At 41.1% G+C, this 14,417-nt stretch overlaps 1 protein-coding gene across 17 annotated transcripts in view; it reads left to right on the forward strand.

The window, feature by feature from the left end:
• The window catches only part of kcnma1a (potassium large conductance calcium-activated channel, subfamily M, alpha member 1a), a 133,920-nt gene that overhangs the window by 79,232 nt on the left and 40,271 nt on the right, over nt 1–14,417 (forward strand). For 9 of the 17 annotated variants that reach the window (XM_070977252.1, XM_070977254.1, XM_070977255.1 and 6 more), the window contains exons 7-17: nt 284–359; nt 1,533–1,703; nt 3,305–3,396; nt 8,899–9,009; nt 9,144–9,249; nt 9,591–9,673; nt 9,754–9,823; nt 10,583–10,738; nt 11,254–11,363; nt 11,533–11,601; nt 12,913–12,924. In XM_070977252.1, coding sequence (XP_070833353.1) covers nt 284–359; nt 1,533–1,703; nt 3,305–3,396; nt 8,899–9,009; nt 9,144–9,249; nt 9,591–9,673; nt 9,754–9,823; nt 10,583–10,738; nt 11,254–11,363; nt 11,533–11,601; nt 12,913–12,924 — 1,056 coding nt within the window. Of the gene's footprint in view, nt 1–283; nt 360–1,532; nt 1,704–3,304; nt 3,397–3,485; nt 3,578–8,898; nt 9,010–9,143; nt 9,250–9,590; nt 9,674–9,753; nt 9,824–10,582; nt 10,739–11,253; nt 11,364–11,532; nt 11,602–12,912; nt 12,925–14,417 lie in introns of all 17 variants that reach the window. The other 8 variants (XM_070977257.1, XM_070977261.1, XM_070977259.1 and 5 more) reach the window with 3 other exon arrangements.

A 14,417-nucleotide genomic window follows, 5' to 3' on the forward strand; every position in this document is an offset into this window, starting at 1 on the left:
AGGAAACAAAGATAGCTTGGAACTTTTTTCAGCTTCTATGTTTAAGTTCATATTGATGTTTTTTGTTTGTGGTTTAAGCGTTTATTCCCATTCTGTACATCATTGGGCTTTTATGCTCCTTTTCATCATTTTATAGTACATTTTTCTTAATTTTTATTTATTATTATGCCCACAATCTATTTAAGTCTCATCTTAAGTCTCCCTGCTGTTACTTTTACGATTCTCCGTTTTTGCGTCATTGTGGTCTAATGGTTTTTATGGTTCTTCTTCTTCTTCTACCCAGCAATTCCATCAAGCTGGTGAACCTGTGTTCAATCTTCATAAGCACATGGCTCACAGCTGCTGGATTCATACATTTGGTAAGTGGACAGATGTGCGAGCAAGTGGGGTCTAGTGATTAATAAGGCAGTGAAGAAAGTAACTCTAGCTAACTGTTACTGTGACATGCAGCACTTTTCCAAATCCACTAGTCTAATTTATTATCGTCCCACAATTAGCTAACTGAAGAATTGCAGGCAGGATATTGTAATAACATTTTTCTCCCATATAGGGATACACTGATCCAACTTTTTACTGATTCCAGTAGCTTAATTCATTGTACCAGCCAGTACGTAGCACTGGAATCACTGTCAGTGTCTGAATCGCTCCTTTGCTCACTCAATAGTTTACTCAATAGTGAGCAGCAAATTGACATTTCGTACTAATCATCATTATTTTGCAGTAACATGATGCCAGAAGTTGCTGTGGCACTAAAAAATAGTAGACTATTAGCAATGACTGAGGGACTCCTAGCTGAGGCACTGAATTTTACAATGACATTGATGGAGGAACTGTATTAAAACCCATTCTGCTGAATAGGGTCAGTACTGGAGCTGATACCAATCTGCGAGTAGAAGTAGAAACTAGATTAAGGGTAAATCATGGTCAACTGAAGGAAAACAATCACCAGTTAATGTGTAAATACATCAGAAAGACAGATTGAGACTTTGAAAGTTAAGATTTGAGAGACCGAATGCAGCTTTTAATGCTGTAACTTCCTGTGACTTTAAATCAAAGGTTGATTTATAGGAAAGAGACATGATTAGTTTATGAAAATACAGGGTGGGTGTCTTGATGGCCGAGTACTCTAGGACATACAACATGCAACTGCGATTTCTCTCACCCCATCTATCCTGTCCTTATCTACAGTCAAACTGTCCAATTTTGACAAATAATTTCTAAAAACAACCCTCAATGATTGTTGTGTGTCATAATTTTACATATAGTATGTACTGTGCATTTGCTGCAGTGTGACTTTTTGTCAACAGTTCAGCATTTCAGTACAGCATTACACTGTTTTACCACTAGATGGTAGCCTAAGCTCAATATAGAAAAATGTGCTGTGTGACTCAACAGAGATGAATGCATGAGCCCTTCAGGCTGGATTTAATCAAACTTGATTAAACAGTTTCTCCACGCAAAACCCTGTTTACAAATTGATGGTTAGAGTCACGTCTAATTGTCCTTCCCCTCCTCTCCCTTTGCCATTTTAGGTGGAAAACTCAGGGGATCCTTGGGAAAACTTCCAGAATTCCCAGTCACTTTCCTATTGGGAATGTGTCTATTTGCTGATGGTGACGATGTCTACAGTGGGCTATGGGGATGTCTATGCAAAAACCACCTTGGGGCGCCTGTTTATGGTCTTCTTCATCCTTGGTGGTTTGGTAAAATCAGGCTTTTCTTTCTCCCTTACTCCCTTCACCCCTTCCTACATCCTGCCTGCCCCCATCAGTAGACTGTTGAAAATGACAGATGGAATGATAAATGAAAGAAAACTGAATTTAAATACTATGATTATTCTTTATATTTTATGATGTTTCAGCATTGTGCTCTTTTTGAAATGTTAGAACTAAGCTGCCTGTACAAGCAAAGGTTATTTCTTTGTCATAGTGTAGCTGTTTCCTTCTGTTTAGCCTACTGTATCTTGTCTACTGTAGTTACAGTACAGTACTATGTGCTCCTTTGTCTCCTCCCCTTATGTGTCATTCCTGTATTTGATTAGAGTATAAGCTCTTGTCTGATAATGTTGTTACTGTTCTCTTAAAAGCAGTTGCGGTTTCAGGACACCCCTCCTCCCGTGTCTCTTCCCACAATTCCAACAAACACAGGGGCAGGGAGATGAGGCTTAGGCCAGCCTGACTGTTACCATAGCAACAGCAGCCTCCCACTCCCTCCCTCTCACCTCTCTCTGATCCAGCGTCCTGTTGGGCTGCCACTAGTACAGTAACTTACACACGAGCATGCATGGGTGCACGCACCTGTGAGCATTCACTGAAGACCCTGCCTCCCCCGTCTTCTCTTACAAAAAAAAAAAAAATGGAGGATGTAGCCAGATCACAGTTACTGTGTTCTGTATTTGGACAGCTATCACTATGCACTGATGGCCTGCAGCTGTGTAGATGTGTACCGTGTTGTGGCCATGGTGATAGGTTGTGTTTTTCTCAGTGCTGAGTGCTCTGGAAGTCTTCAGGCTAGTACTTCAGCCTGCTTCCTATCAGCAGCAGTGGCTAAATAATGACTTCAGGCTGGAGATATTTTAAAGCCATGGATCATATTAAACTCACTTCATTTCACATTATTCCTAGTAATGTATAGGCACACTTTCCAAGCATGATTTAAGTTTGTATTCACGAGGACAAGGGCGCCTCTTTGTTACTTATCCTAGATGTAAGCTTAGATGGGTAGAGTTAGTGAGTACCCCATTGTTAGTTTGGAAATGTAAACACGACCCTGTGTTAGGATAACCGGCTGTGAAACATTGCAAAACGCATCCAGCTCATTTTCCAGCCCAACAAATGAGTCTTAATGTGTTTTGCAGCTGTGGACCATCAGGTGGGCCTATTCAAATCAACCTGCCAGATCATCTGTGTTTGTTGGACAAAACATGGCACATAGGTTTTTACTCTCCTTCAGCTTTTAGTATTCTGCTCTCCAGAGAGGATTTGGGTGCTATCACAGACTGATTCATCAGCTGTGACAAAATTGTTGCCCACTAACCAAACTTTTTCCTAAACCTTTAAAAACTGGGGCTATTTTTTTTTCCTCAACAGCAAAAACTATATATTTTTTGTATATAAATCTCTCTCTCATTCTTCTGAAGTTTCTGCAGTCAATGAGAGAGTCTTTTTTAACTTGATTTCCATGGCAAATTAATATTTTTCTCCCCTCAGAAATCTGGATTCATGCACCAGTTTCCACACCACCCACTCTGCGGCGTAGTAGTCTCTTTTTTAGTCTCTTCTTCTGTCTTCTATCTTCTCCTTAGGCCATGTTTGCCAGCTACGTCCCTGAAATCATAGAGTTAATAGGAAACCGCAAGAAATATGGTGGTTCCTATAGTGCGGTTAATGGGAGAAAGTAAGTATTCCAGATGGTTCTGCTGTTTTTCTGTGTGCGGTAGAACCCTCTCTGCATGCCTTTTTCTTTTTTCTATTCTATGCATGTAGGCCATGTTTGCTCGCTACGTGCCAGAAATTGCTGCTCTCATCCTTAATCGGAAGAAATACGGAGGGAGTTATAACTCGACACGAGGCAGAAAGTAAGTTGAAATCCAGACAAGGTGTGGTTGTGTGACTCAAGTGCACCCCCTGAAGTTTATAGTTACTGGGGGTTAGTTAACTTGACTTTTTTTAGAACAGTAAAGTTACATTATAACGTCAAGTCACACTGCGTGACTGGAGACCTTGGCCATTAGGACACACATGTCCATGCCCCTTTACTCTTTCTTTCACTCTGTCTCTCTGTCTCTCTCTGTCCTCTTCTTCTTTCTCTGTCTAGCTTATTCTACATCTCCCTCTTTCTGTCCTTCTCAGAGCTTTCCTGAAGTCATTTGTGTGCCGTTCATTTTCTTTCTTTGTCCTCCTTGAAACGTCCTGTGTTGCGCTTTGATTTAATTTGGAAAATAGAGCTTTCATGACTACTACACTTTGGACTTGCAGCGTACTAACCTGTGGTGCTTCTGTGCAATAAATCTGTGCACTATGTGTTGTCCCATTTCTTATTCTATTCAGATCCAGTCCAGGGATGAATTAGTAAATAATCCATCAAAATGAAAGAAAATAGTCATGAAACCCCTACTATCCGCTTCTAAAGGATTTTTTTCCACAAGAAAATAGAAAGATTTAAACATCTGCAAGTGCATTATTATTGGTGGTCTTTTTTAAGCATCATCAATCTCAATGACTATTGCAGGATACGATTTCTTTTCTTGTTTCATTTTGCTTGAGTTCGTTTTGCATGTTTTACGGAATTACTTTTCTTTAACTGCATCATTTTTGGCATGTTCTCTATGACCTGCAGTCGTGTGGCTTTTTCATGGATCGCAGACTCCATGAAAAAGCCGTCTTTCTGTTGTCTGTCACCGCTAGTCCATCGCATCATCAATGCTTGACATAACTCTGGCCCTGATCTTCAGTCAGCTCCCACACCCTGAATGCTGGATGCCTCGGCTCCCATTGGAGGCTCTCAATTGCTTTTGGCTTGCTTTGCCTGCTTGGGTCTTGGTGCTCGCCTGGTTCTCGTGTCTGTGTGGTTGTGGAGTTCATCTCCAGACGCTCTTGTTATTTATGTTCATGTGTCATTGGCCTCTTGCAGCAGAGGTTCCAGTGCACTGTGAAGTATGTGTGACACTGTGGTCATTTTTCTGTTTGTACAGGATTACCACAGTTCTTATTGTGCAGTACTGTTCTCCCTCCCCCCTTTTGTGGCTCAAACCTTACTGATATTCAGCACACAGACTGATTTTAATTAGAATGTGGTGTGTCCAGAACAGGGAGGGTCGACTTCTTTTTCCCTCTCCTCTTTTCTTCTGTGGCACTCAACATCTACTACTATGCTGTCTTGTCTTTCTCACTCTGTTTCTCTTTCCCGATCTTACTCCCATCGGTTTTAGTTACTCTGTGCAGCAGGGTGAATTCTGGGGAGTCAGCAGTAGAAGGAGGCATTAGAAAAAAAAGCCTTTGTTCGATAATGTTTGCCTGTCATTGAGATAAGATTGATGAAATGTTATGTTTGGCCGCTGACCTCAGCCCAGACTCGCAGATGGGTGTTGAGAGAAGCCCTTGTCAAGAACGAGGATAGTTTCTCCCACACACTTTATTTTCTCCTTCCACACCCCCTTCCATTTCTTTTTCTGGTTAGACGTGCAGTGCAAACATATGGTAACAATCAGAAGATACCCACCAAACACGGGCTTAGAGGGGCACCAGGCTCTTTGCATAATCACTTAGATATGTATGTGTTTGGTGTTTACATGTAGAGGACTTGACACATAGACAAAACCTGGTTTGTCATGTGGGTTTAGGGTTGCCATCGGCTGTTCAGTCATTTACCAGCTGTCGGGGCACAAAAAAAGTCTATCATGGAAATGAGATTAGGAGATTACAAGTATCCGACTGATTACAGAGCTCACAAACAATGAGGTCATGATACATTGTGAACTATTTTAAATGCAGCCCTTATTTGATCTCGCCTGGACGCTGTCATTTGAAACAGACCTCAAAGGTTATTTGGAAGTGAGAGGGACTCGCACTGGAGCCGTGCTAAATTTCTGTTTCATGCTAGTGTTGCTTATAGTACTCTGTGCAGTGTAGCATACACCCGAGAGTGCTGTGACAGCACTCAGTCTGTGTATGCTGATACAGTAATGACAAGTGTTGCATTCTGTTGGCGCCCGCTGCACCCAGGGCTCTGTGGTTTCCATTATGACTCTATGGTTTCCATTAGCCCCAGTTTCAACAGTGGGATTGGCAGGGAAACGGGGTTCAACCTTGGCTGAACTCTGACATGCGTACACCTTTGAAATTCTTCTGTAAGGGATAGCAACTTGAGGCGTGCAGGCCCAGAGGCTCCCACACTATCAGGCAGGAAAACACTTACATAAAGTGTCTGCATGGTATTGCACTGTAAAGACAAAGTGCACTGTGTTTACCTGCACTTTTAATTTTGTAATGATGACATACTGTATGGCTGTATAGATCCTTCTCATTGATTACAGGAGATGCAATTTCACTTAGTGTTGCCTGAAAATTCCCTGAATGGGAACTAAGCTGTACAAACTGCAGCATTTTGACGATGGCTCTTGCAGTAAGTTGCATCACTGACCTAAGGATTAGAGCAGTATCAAGTGAATGACCTCTGTTGCTGATGTTTGAGCTCTATTTGTTCATTTTGTATTCAGTGCATCCCCAGTGACATCCTGGGATGTTTCCTGACTGCATGCTTTGTGTGCACGCTCTGTAATACCCTTATGCATTTAATGTGATTGTGTGCCGGACTTTTTTTTCCGTTTCTGGGGTTGTTTTCTTTTTTTTTTTTGAAAAAAAAAAAAGTGCACTATTTTTTTGCTTTATTTTGTTCATTCTTTTATTTTATTTTATTTTATTTACTTTTTAAGTTATGTCTATAGTCTAAGCTGCACTATACAGTCAGGTCAACCAGAGGAAAGGGTTTTTGTTCATGAAGCAATTATAAATGGTTGAATTATATCCTGTTTAACCATCCGTGATCTCAGTGTTCAATTTGATGCCACTATTGGCACACAGAAAGGAGGAAAACTCAGAAGAGGCACGCCAACTTTGATGATGTCTATCAAGTGGAGCTTAATATCTCAAAAATATTTCCATCTTAAATACAGAGACTCAAATTAGTGCCTTGATCAGAGGAAAAAATGGAGTTTAAAACATGAAAGAAAGTTTTGCTTTGCTGATAAGTTGCCAACTTGGAGTGAAAGGCAGGCGCCACATGGGCTCCTGCGGGTGTGCGATTGTGTGCACATGTGTGTTTCCTGTGTACATGCAGTTAAGCCTTCAGGTCAGCGCTTGCTTGCTTGTGTGTGTGTGTCTGAGATTCATAACCTAATATTGAATCCACACGAACTAAATGATACAGCATATAAATCTGTGTATTCCCTCTGCCCTTGGAGAAGGGCATCGGGATACTGGGAATAGGAAAACATGACTGATGTTTTTCGACTCTTCAAATGAGAGACATCTTGTGCCAAATACTGCTGGCTGCCCATAGACATCTCAGCTCATCAGCCCGAAAGACCACACGGCCCTTTGCTCAGCTCTGGCCAACCATGCAATCATGGCTGCTCATTAGATTCTCTTAAAGGACAGAGGCGACATCTGTGAAGACCATTACGCCCCGCAACATCCACAAACTGCCATTCTCTCAATATGTCTGTCATTTTACTTTGCCAAGTCCACTTCAGTTGAGCCCTACCCAGTCCATCTGGTACAGGATAGGACAGCACTCAGTGATTTGGACTATGGTTCTCATCAAACATCAGTAAATATCTCTGTTTCCTTTAAACCTGCCAAACTGAGTCAGATTTCTGAAATGTCCTATAACATTTCAGATGTCAAGGTTAATGTGTTAGCCAGAGCTTCCTTATTGTGTATAAAGGGATTATAATGACGGACTGAAGGAAACAAATCTAGTTTGATGATAAGAACTTGAACAGGGAACAAATATGACCACAGTGTTTTTATTTTAAGACGGGGTAACCTAATACGCACAGCATTAAATGCAGAGCTGTCCCGGCACTCCAACCTAAAGTGGTTCATTTGTCTCCTGGCACATGCTGCTAAGTAGCGGATAAGACCATTGTCATTACACAGATTGCCTTACAGGTCTCTATAGGGTAATCAGGGTGTCTGCAGAGTGTCCACACTAATCCATGTCAATAGAAGGCCTGGATTCCACTGAGCATGTTTGGATTTCTCATTTAGGGGTTTGACAATAAGACTTGGTGACATTTAACATTAACTTCAGAAGGGCAGCTCAGCTTACCACAGTGCAAATGAAGCATAAAAATTGTCCTCAATCTACTAGATCAGTGTGGTTAAATTGCCTATCATCCAATGTTTGAGTACTGATATTTACAGTGATGTTACTGTTAAGTGTTTTTAATAATAATAATTGCTATGTTATAAGGACTTATAACAGTGTTAGAATATCATTAAAGGAGTAAAATCACTTGAAATCTCAATATGAATTTTAAAGAAAATGAATCAAAAATAATATTTTCATTAAAATTGACTGATTTGTGAGGCAGGAACACTGGGACACTAAAACGTAACATCTACAGAAGCACCACAAGTCTCATTGTTGAGACAGATAAGGTTTTAATAAGACCTCCATCCAAACTGTCCAAGTGACTCATCTCACTGCGAAGCTGACCTTTGATCACTCTGGCCTACAGTGCAGTCAGAGGACAAACACGGTCACAACCTCAGCACAAAATTGCTCCAATCTACCGTCGTACTTACTGCTGCAATCAGCCCTGCACACCGTCTGACAGATCCCTCCGCTGTAATGCACCTCATGTTTTGCCAGGGGACCCGTCAAGTACTCTGAGGTCCTGTTTAGAATTTGTGTCAACCACAGGCCTCCAAATCACTTTGAAACTTTTTAGTAATGTTCTGTATAAAAGCACAAGCATACTGATGTACATGTCTTTGTCAACATCCATTCAGCTCACAAAGGGGTGGTTTGGCTGAAGGGACAGTTTTTATATTGAGAACGGATGACAATCCAACCACTGTGGGCTGTGTGATTATATCTTAGATTTTCTAAAGTGGTTCAGAGTTGAGTGTTTGATTGCACTTGTCGTGCAGAATTTGACCACGTTCATTACATGGGGGAAAATATTCACTTTTATGGCAAGAAAGATATAATTCAGTTACTTGTTTGCTTTGAAAAGACATTTCTTGACATGTATATAGATTTTTTTTTCATCCTATAGTTGAGTTAGATGTTAGAGTGCTTTGGTTTGACTGATTATCTTTGGGAGACATGCCAGTGTCTGCAGTGATTTATCTTGCCCACTCAAGATGATTTCTTCCCCCCTTCCAGGCATATTGTGGTCTGTGGTCATATTACCCTCGAAAGTGTCTCCAACTTCCTCAAAGACTTCCTACACAAGGACAGGGATGATGTCAATGTAGAAATTGTTTTTCTCCATAAGTAAGTTAATCTCTTCTTCCTCACCATGTGTCGGTCAGCAGAACACATTATTTGAAACAATACGCAGACAGCCTGTATATGTGTGCGGTGCCCATGCATGCACTGACCCTTCTCCTCTCTTCTCTGTGCATCAGTATTTCCCCTAATCTTGAGCTGGAAGCCTTGTTCAAACGTCACTTTACCCAAGTAGAGTTCTACCAGGGATCTGTTCTCAACCCTCATGATCTGGCCAGAGTGAAGGTACAGTCGGTGACAGCAGAGATGAAATCGCATAAAATGAACAGTTGTTGAATTTGACAGATTAAGAGCAGTATTCCATTTAGTAAATCAGTCATTTTGGCAATAGAGGGATATCCTTTTATTTTTTTCATTCCTTAAGCAAAATGGGTAGGGACAGAAGGAACAGCTGTGGCCCTTTGATCAGCAGTGTGAATAATTGTACCATTACTGGTTGGGGTTAAACCCACTAATTTCTTTAATTTCATAAGAGAAGGACAGACAGAAGCACTCAGTGCTGGTTAATAAATACTGACATGTAGTATATTCTTAACATATTTGTTTGTTTGGTCCTTTACGCATAGATCGAGTCAGCAGATGCCTGCCTAATCCTTGCCAACAAATACTGTGCAGACCCTGATGCTGAAGACGCCTCAAACATCATGAGGTACTGTACCTGCTGGACTTTGAAACAAGTGGGAACTGATAAAGGTGTTAACGTTTGCATTTTTCTTTTTCATCTTCTAGGGTTATTTCCATCAAGAACTACCATCCTAAAATCAGAATAATCACACAAATGCTACAATATCACAATAAGGTAAGACACCTTGGTGCCCTGTGACACATAAGACTGCTCTCTACTCTCCTGCACAAGGGTGGAAGTTCAGTAGTTTAGTAATCATTTAACTGATCATTGGATAATTCATAGCAACATGTGTCATACCAGCAGCCGCTCCTTTGACTCCAGGGTCTGTGTCACCTCAGTTTTTATAGTGAGAAAATGATAGATCGGCACTTAAGACAGTCGCATGGGTTACCTGGGAAGAACTTTCAAGCTTGATATTGTAGGTGATTACTGAAACACCTGCTGGCGTCTGTGCCTCACTGTATCTGTGCATTTCATAAAAAATGACAATTCATGCAAACATGGACTTTTGGACACTGTACTATTGTTATTTTAATGTATGTATTGTTTCTGTACATGACAGGCAGGATTCCTATGTGAACACATGCCTGAGAGTTGGCTAAAAACTAAATGCGATTTAAAAAAGGCCAAATTAAAGATTTATTATCAAATTATTGTCTTCTAAGCACATTAAAAATGGCTTCATAATAATTCTAAAAAGTTTGACATTTTGGAAAATGTGCTCAAGCTAAGCTCACAGGCTGCTGGCTGTAGCTCTGTATTTATCATCCAGACATGAGAAGGGTATTCATCTTCTCATCTAACACAAACTGTCTGCCAGAAATCGAATACGCATATTTCCCGAAAAGTCAGAGTGTTCCTTGAAGAAACATGAACCATTTTCTTAGTTTTGTGTGTCTTGTGACCTCCTCCGTCTGTCGTGTGATGAAGGCCCATCTGCTGAACATTCCAAGCTGGAACTGGAAGGAGGGTGACGATGCTATCTGCCTGGCGGAGCTGAAGGCAGGCTTCATTGCCCAGAGCTGTCTGGCCCAGGGCCTGTCCACCATGCTAGCCAACCTCTTCTCCATGAGGTCCTTTATTGAGGTAACACAGAGGACAATATTAACTTGCCTTGTCTCCTTCACTCCCAGGGAACAGACTGAAGTAATATGGATGCATTTTTGTGAATTAGATGATTTATTCAGGGATTGGAGGTGAGGCTGGAGTAAGTGGATACAGTAGATTCGCTGCTGACGGATGGTCTAGATCTATCAAATGCAGTGCATTCCCCGGGAAATTTTGACATCTTTGTCCAGAGAAAGACTTCCATTAGAGCGTTTTCAGTCATCCTGGCACGTCATATTTTACTGTGACATTTCATATGGAATCTGTTCAGTGTTTCTGTGGCTAAAAATTGACGAGGTGCTTGTCTCTATCAAAGAACTGTTCTCATGTCATAAAGATGATGGATCAGCTTATAATGACCAGGCTGATGTTGTGCGGCGGAACATCTGCAGACCACATTGGGCCGCTATTGGAAGGAAAACAGTGTTGCTTTTTTCTTCTTCTTTTTTTTTTTCATCCTCACATGTGACATTTCTGTGCTTGTTTTTTGTCAGATTGAGGAGGACACATGGCAGAAGTATTACCTAGAAGGAGTGGCTAATGAGATGTACACAGAGTATTTGTCCAGTGCCTTTGTGGGCCTCTCCTTCCCCACTATCTGTGAGTAAGTATCTCTCTTTTCCCACTCAGCAAGCTCACTGACAGTGGTAGGTAGCTAACAATTCTGAAGTGAAGAAAAAAGGACTGTGGGGATGTGAATTTCAAAGGTGTTTGAACACATCATTCATTTACTCATATCCTGTTCTCCCCTAATGAGCGCACGTGTGTTACAGGTTGTGTTACGTGAAGCTGAAGCTGTTGCTTATTGCCATCGAATACAAGTCTGAGCAGAGAGAGAGCAGGTTTGTACACTGGATCTTTCTTCAACTAACAATCAAGTACAATTGTGGTAAAGCCGTGTGACTTCCTTCAAGTGGCTCTTCTAATAAGATATCTCATATTTTTCCCCAAATCCTCTTTGCAGCTTTAATCACAGTTGATATTCATACATTTGATGACATTAAGTTGGTGAATGATACCCGTATGAGTCACCTTTTCGACTGCTTCTGAGACAGTAAATGCACAGTGCCTTCCATAATGACACGAAGCGTCAGTTTATCCCCTTTTCAGTGTGCCAGAACTTTTAATTGAACGTGCAGCAAAAAACTTGCTGATAAAAAAAAATTGGTTCTGCACCAAAAACTCATTCCTTGGCCTCATGGCTGAACATAAAATGCGATTAAAATCTGGTAACATGTTTTTGAGATATCCTGCTATTTGGCGAACAAATAAATGGGACCGATGGAACTGACTGTGTGTCCTTGGTGGAGGTAACTACATCACCACAAGTCTGATACTTTTCCAAAACCTTTCAGGCATGCAGGGAAAAACGTTAAAAATCCAGCTAAGATTTAAATGTGGTTCGGGGTCACTGCAGTGGAACAACGTCACATTTAGAAACTTTCACACCTGAATAATCAATGCCGCACATTCGGATTTCATGTCATGTGTTTCGTTAACTTGATTCTATTGTGTCCCTGTTCAGTCTGAATGAGAACCACTAACTCTACATCAGTGTCGGTCTTATCACCAAGAACAACATGAAGCACTATTTTTTCAGTAATCTCAAATTGCCAAACCCCACCCCCCACTTCCCCATTCACCTGTGTCAAATGTTTGTGTGTAGGGGCAAGGTTGCATGGCAAATGATGGTCAAACTTAATTATTTTGACATGAAGACATTTCTATCTTTATCTCACTCTAGAATTTATCCCAGTGTGCTAAATTTTGTCTCTTTCAAGCTGTTTAAGATACTGATAATACTTTTTTGAGCGTACTTTATTATGATGATTTTGATGATGCCACACAAAGGCTTAATTTTCCTTGTACCTACATCCACAGCTTTCAGTGCCATTTGGTTTAATGGTGTCCTTGTCAGAAGATAACCATCAAGTCAAACAGAATTTAGCAGGCAGTTATTTTTAGGTGCAAGGACCTCACCATCGGACAAGCATGAAATGACTGACTTGTGTGTCTGTGCAGAGTTGCTTGACCTGCTGCTAAATAAGGCGTACCTGCTACAGTTAATAGGCAGATTAGTAACAGTCATATTCTCCTCTTCTTTTATGTTCATGATATCTGTTTGATTTGAGGTTTTTTCTTGTTGTTTGCAGAAGCCGAAAGCGGTATGCCCTCTACCTTATCTTACTACCAAAGTTCCACCCAATCTCCACCACTTAAAAGCTTCTGACTTTGGGAGTTTCCCCCAAGGATATTTTTCCAAACCCTATCTCACAGGCCTCTTTTTTTTAACTCTTTTATGGTGTCCCTTGTGCTTAATGCACTAACTTCTTTGCAGGCAGAGAGAGGATAGATAAATTGGACGTGTTTGTAGAAGTGCTGTTTCTTTGTCTTTGCTGTTGTCGGTGTACCAAGGCCAAACGCTCACCCTCTCCATATCTACCTCTTATTTGATCTTTTCCGTTTTGTCCTTTACCAGTCTTTTGCTTAGTTTATTTCTCTCACTTTCAGTTCTTTTTCAGTGTCACTCAGTCGTTCTCCTACTGTATGTGAGCTTTGCCAAGCTGATTATTCCACTCATGGTGTTTTTAAATCATTGCCAGAACAGTACTTCATGGTTCTTTGACTCAGAATCAGTGAGGAGTTTGTATACACATATCTAAGAGCTCAGATGTGGTGTTGATAAGCACTGATAATCTTGTTCTACATTTTTGATGTAATCTTGAAGTAAATTGACTGATTATCTGCCATTGCTGTAGGCAGTGGCTGATATAACAGCATGTCTTTTTCTCCATGGTTTTATTACACCGGCAGCACCTCACCGAGCTTTCTTTTCTCTTCATCATTTCACACACTAGGAAAGGCATGGAGCTGTTGATTTTGGATAGCATTAAGTTTATCCAAACTGAAATTTAATAATCGTAGGCTACGATGTTCACAAGTGCCCCACATTTCACTTTTGCATTCCATCGCCCTCTCATTTTCTCAGTGCTGAACGTACATCCATCTGTGCATGTAGTACGTGCGTCTGCGTACGTGTGTGACTACGTTGGGAGGGTTTGTGTATGGATGCGTGTGTGTGCGTGTGTGCGCATTTTTGTGCGTCTCACCCACTTTGTGCAGTCATGCTCGTGCGTCTCTCGAGTAGATGTTCTTAAGTGAGGTCACTTCCTGTCAGTTTGGTGTTTGAGAAACAATCCAACTGCACAGAAGTTACTGCAACCGTCTGCATCTACATACTTGTCCCTATACCTGTACTGCAGTGCTATGCCTTTCTGTTTGATTATTGTCCTCCTCATGCTGTTTGGTAACTGCATGCTATGACACTCTCACATAAGGTGTTTGATGCCTGCCTTGTTGCTCACAATATGAGGTTTTGATGCTTCCTAAGCTTCTATTCACCAGTTTGCACCCGACCGAAGAAAAATGTCTTGGACAGATGCACCTGTAAAATCTCAGATTTGGGCAGCAATGTTTGTGGAACTGTCTTGATTTGATCTGTTTTCTTTCATTTATTTTCACTAAAGAGCATGCTAGGCGTAATGCCTGTTTACTTCTCTGGGGGCCATTCAATCTGAGTGAATGTTTGATGCTATTTCACTTCTTGCAATGAAAAAGTGTGGAAAGAAAAATCCGATCTGCATGACTGGTGCAATTT

The sequence above is a fragment of the Chaetodon trifascialis genome, chromosome 13 (assembly GCF_039877785.1).
Source record: "Chaetodon trifascialis isolate fChaTrf1 chromosome 13, fChaTrf1.hap1, whole genome shotgun sequence".
In the NCBI taxonomy this organism is placed as follows: domain Eukaryota; kingdom Metazoa; phylum Chordata; class Actinopteri; order Chaetodontiformes; family Chaetodontidae; genus Chaetodon; species Chaetodon trifascialis.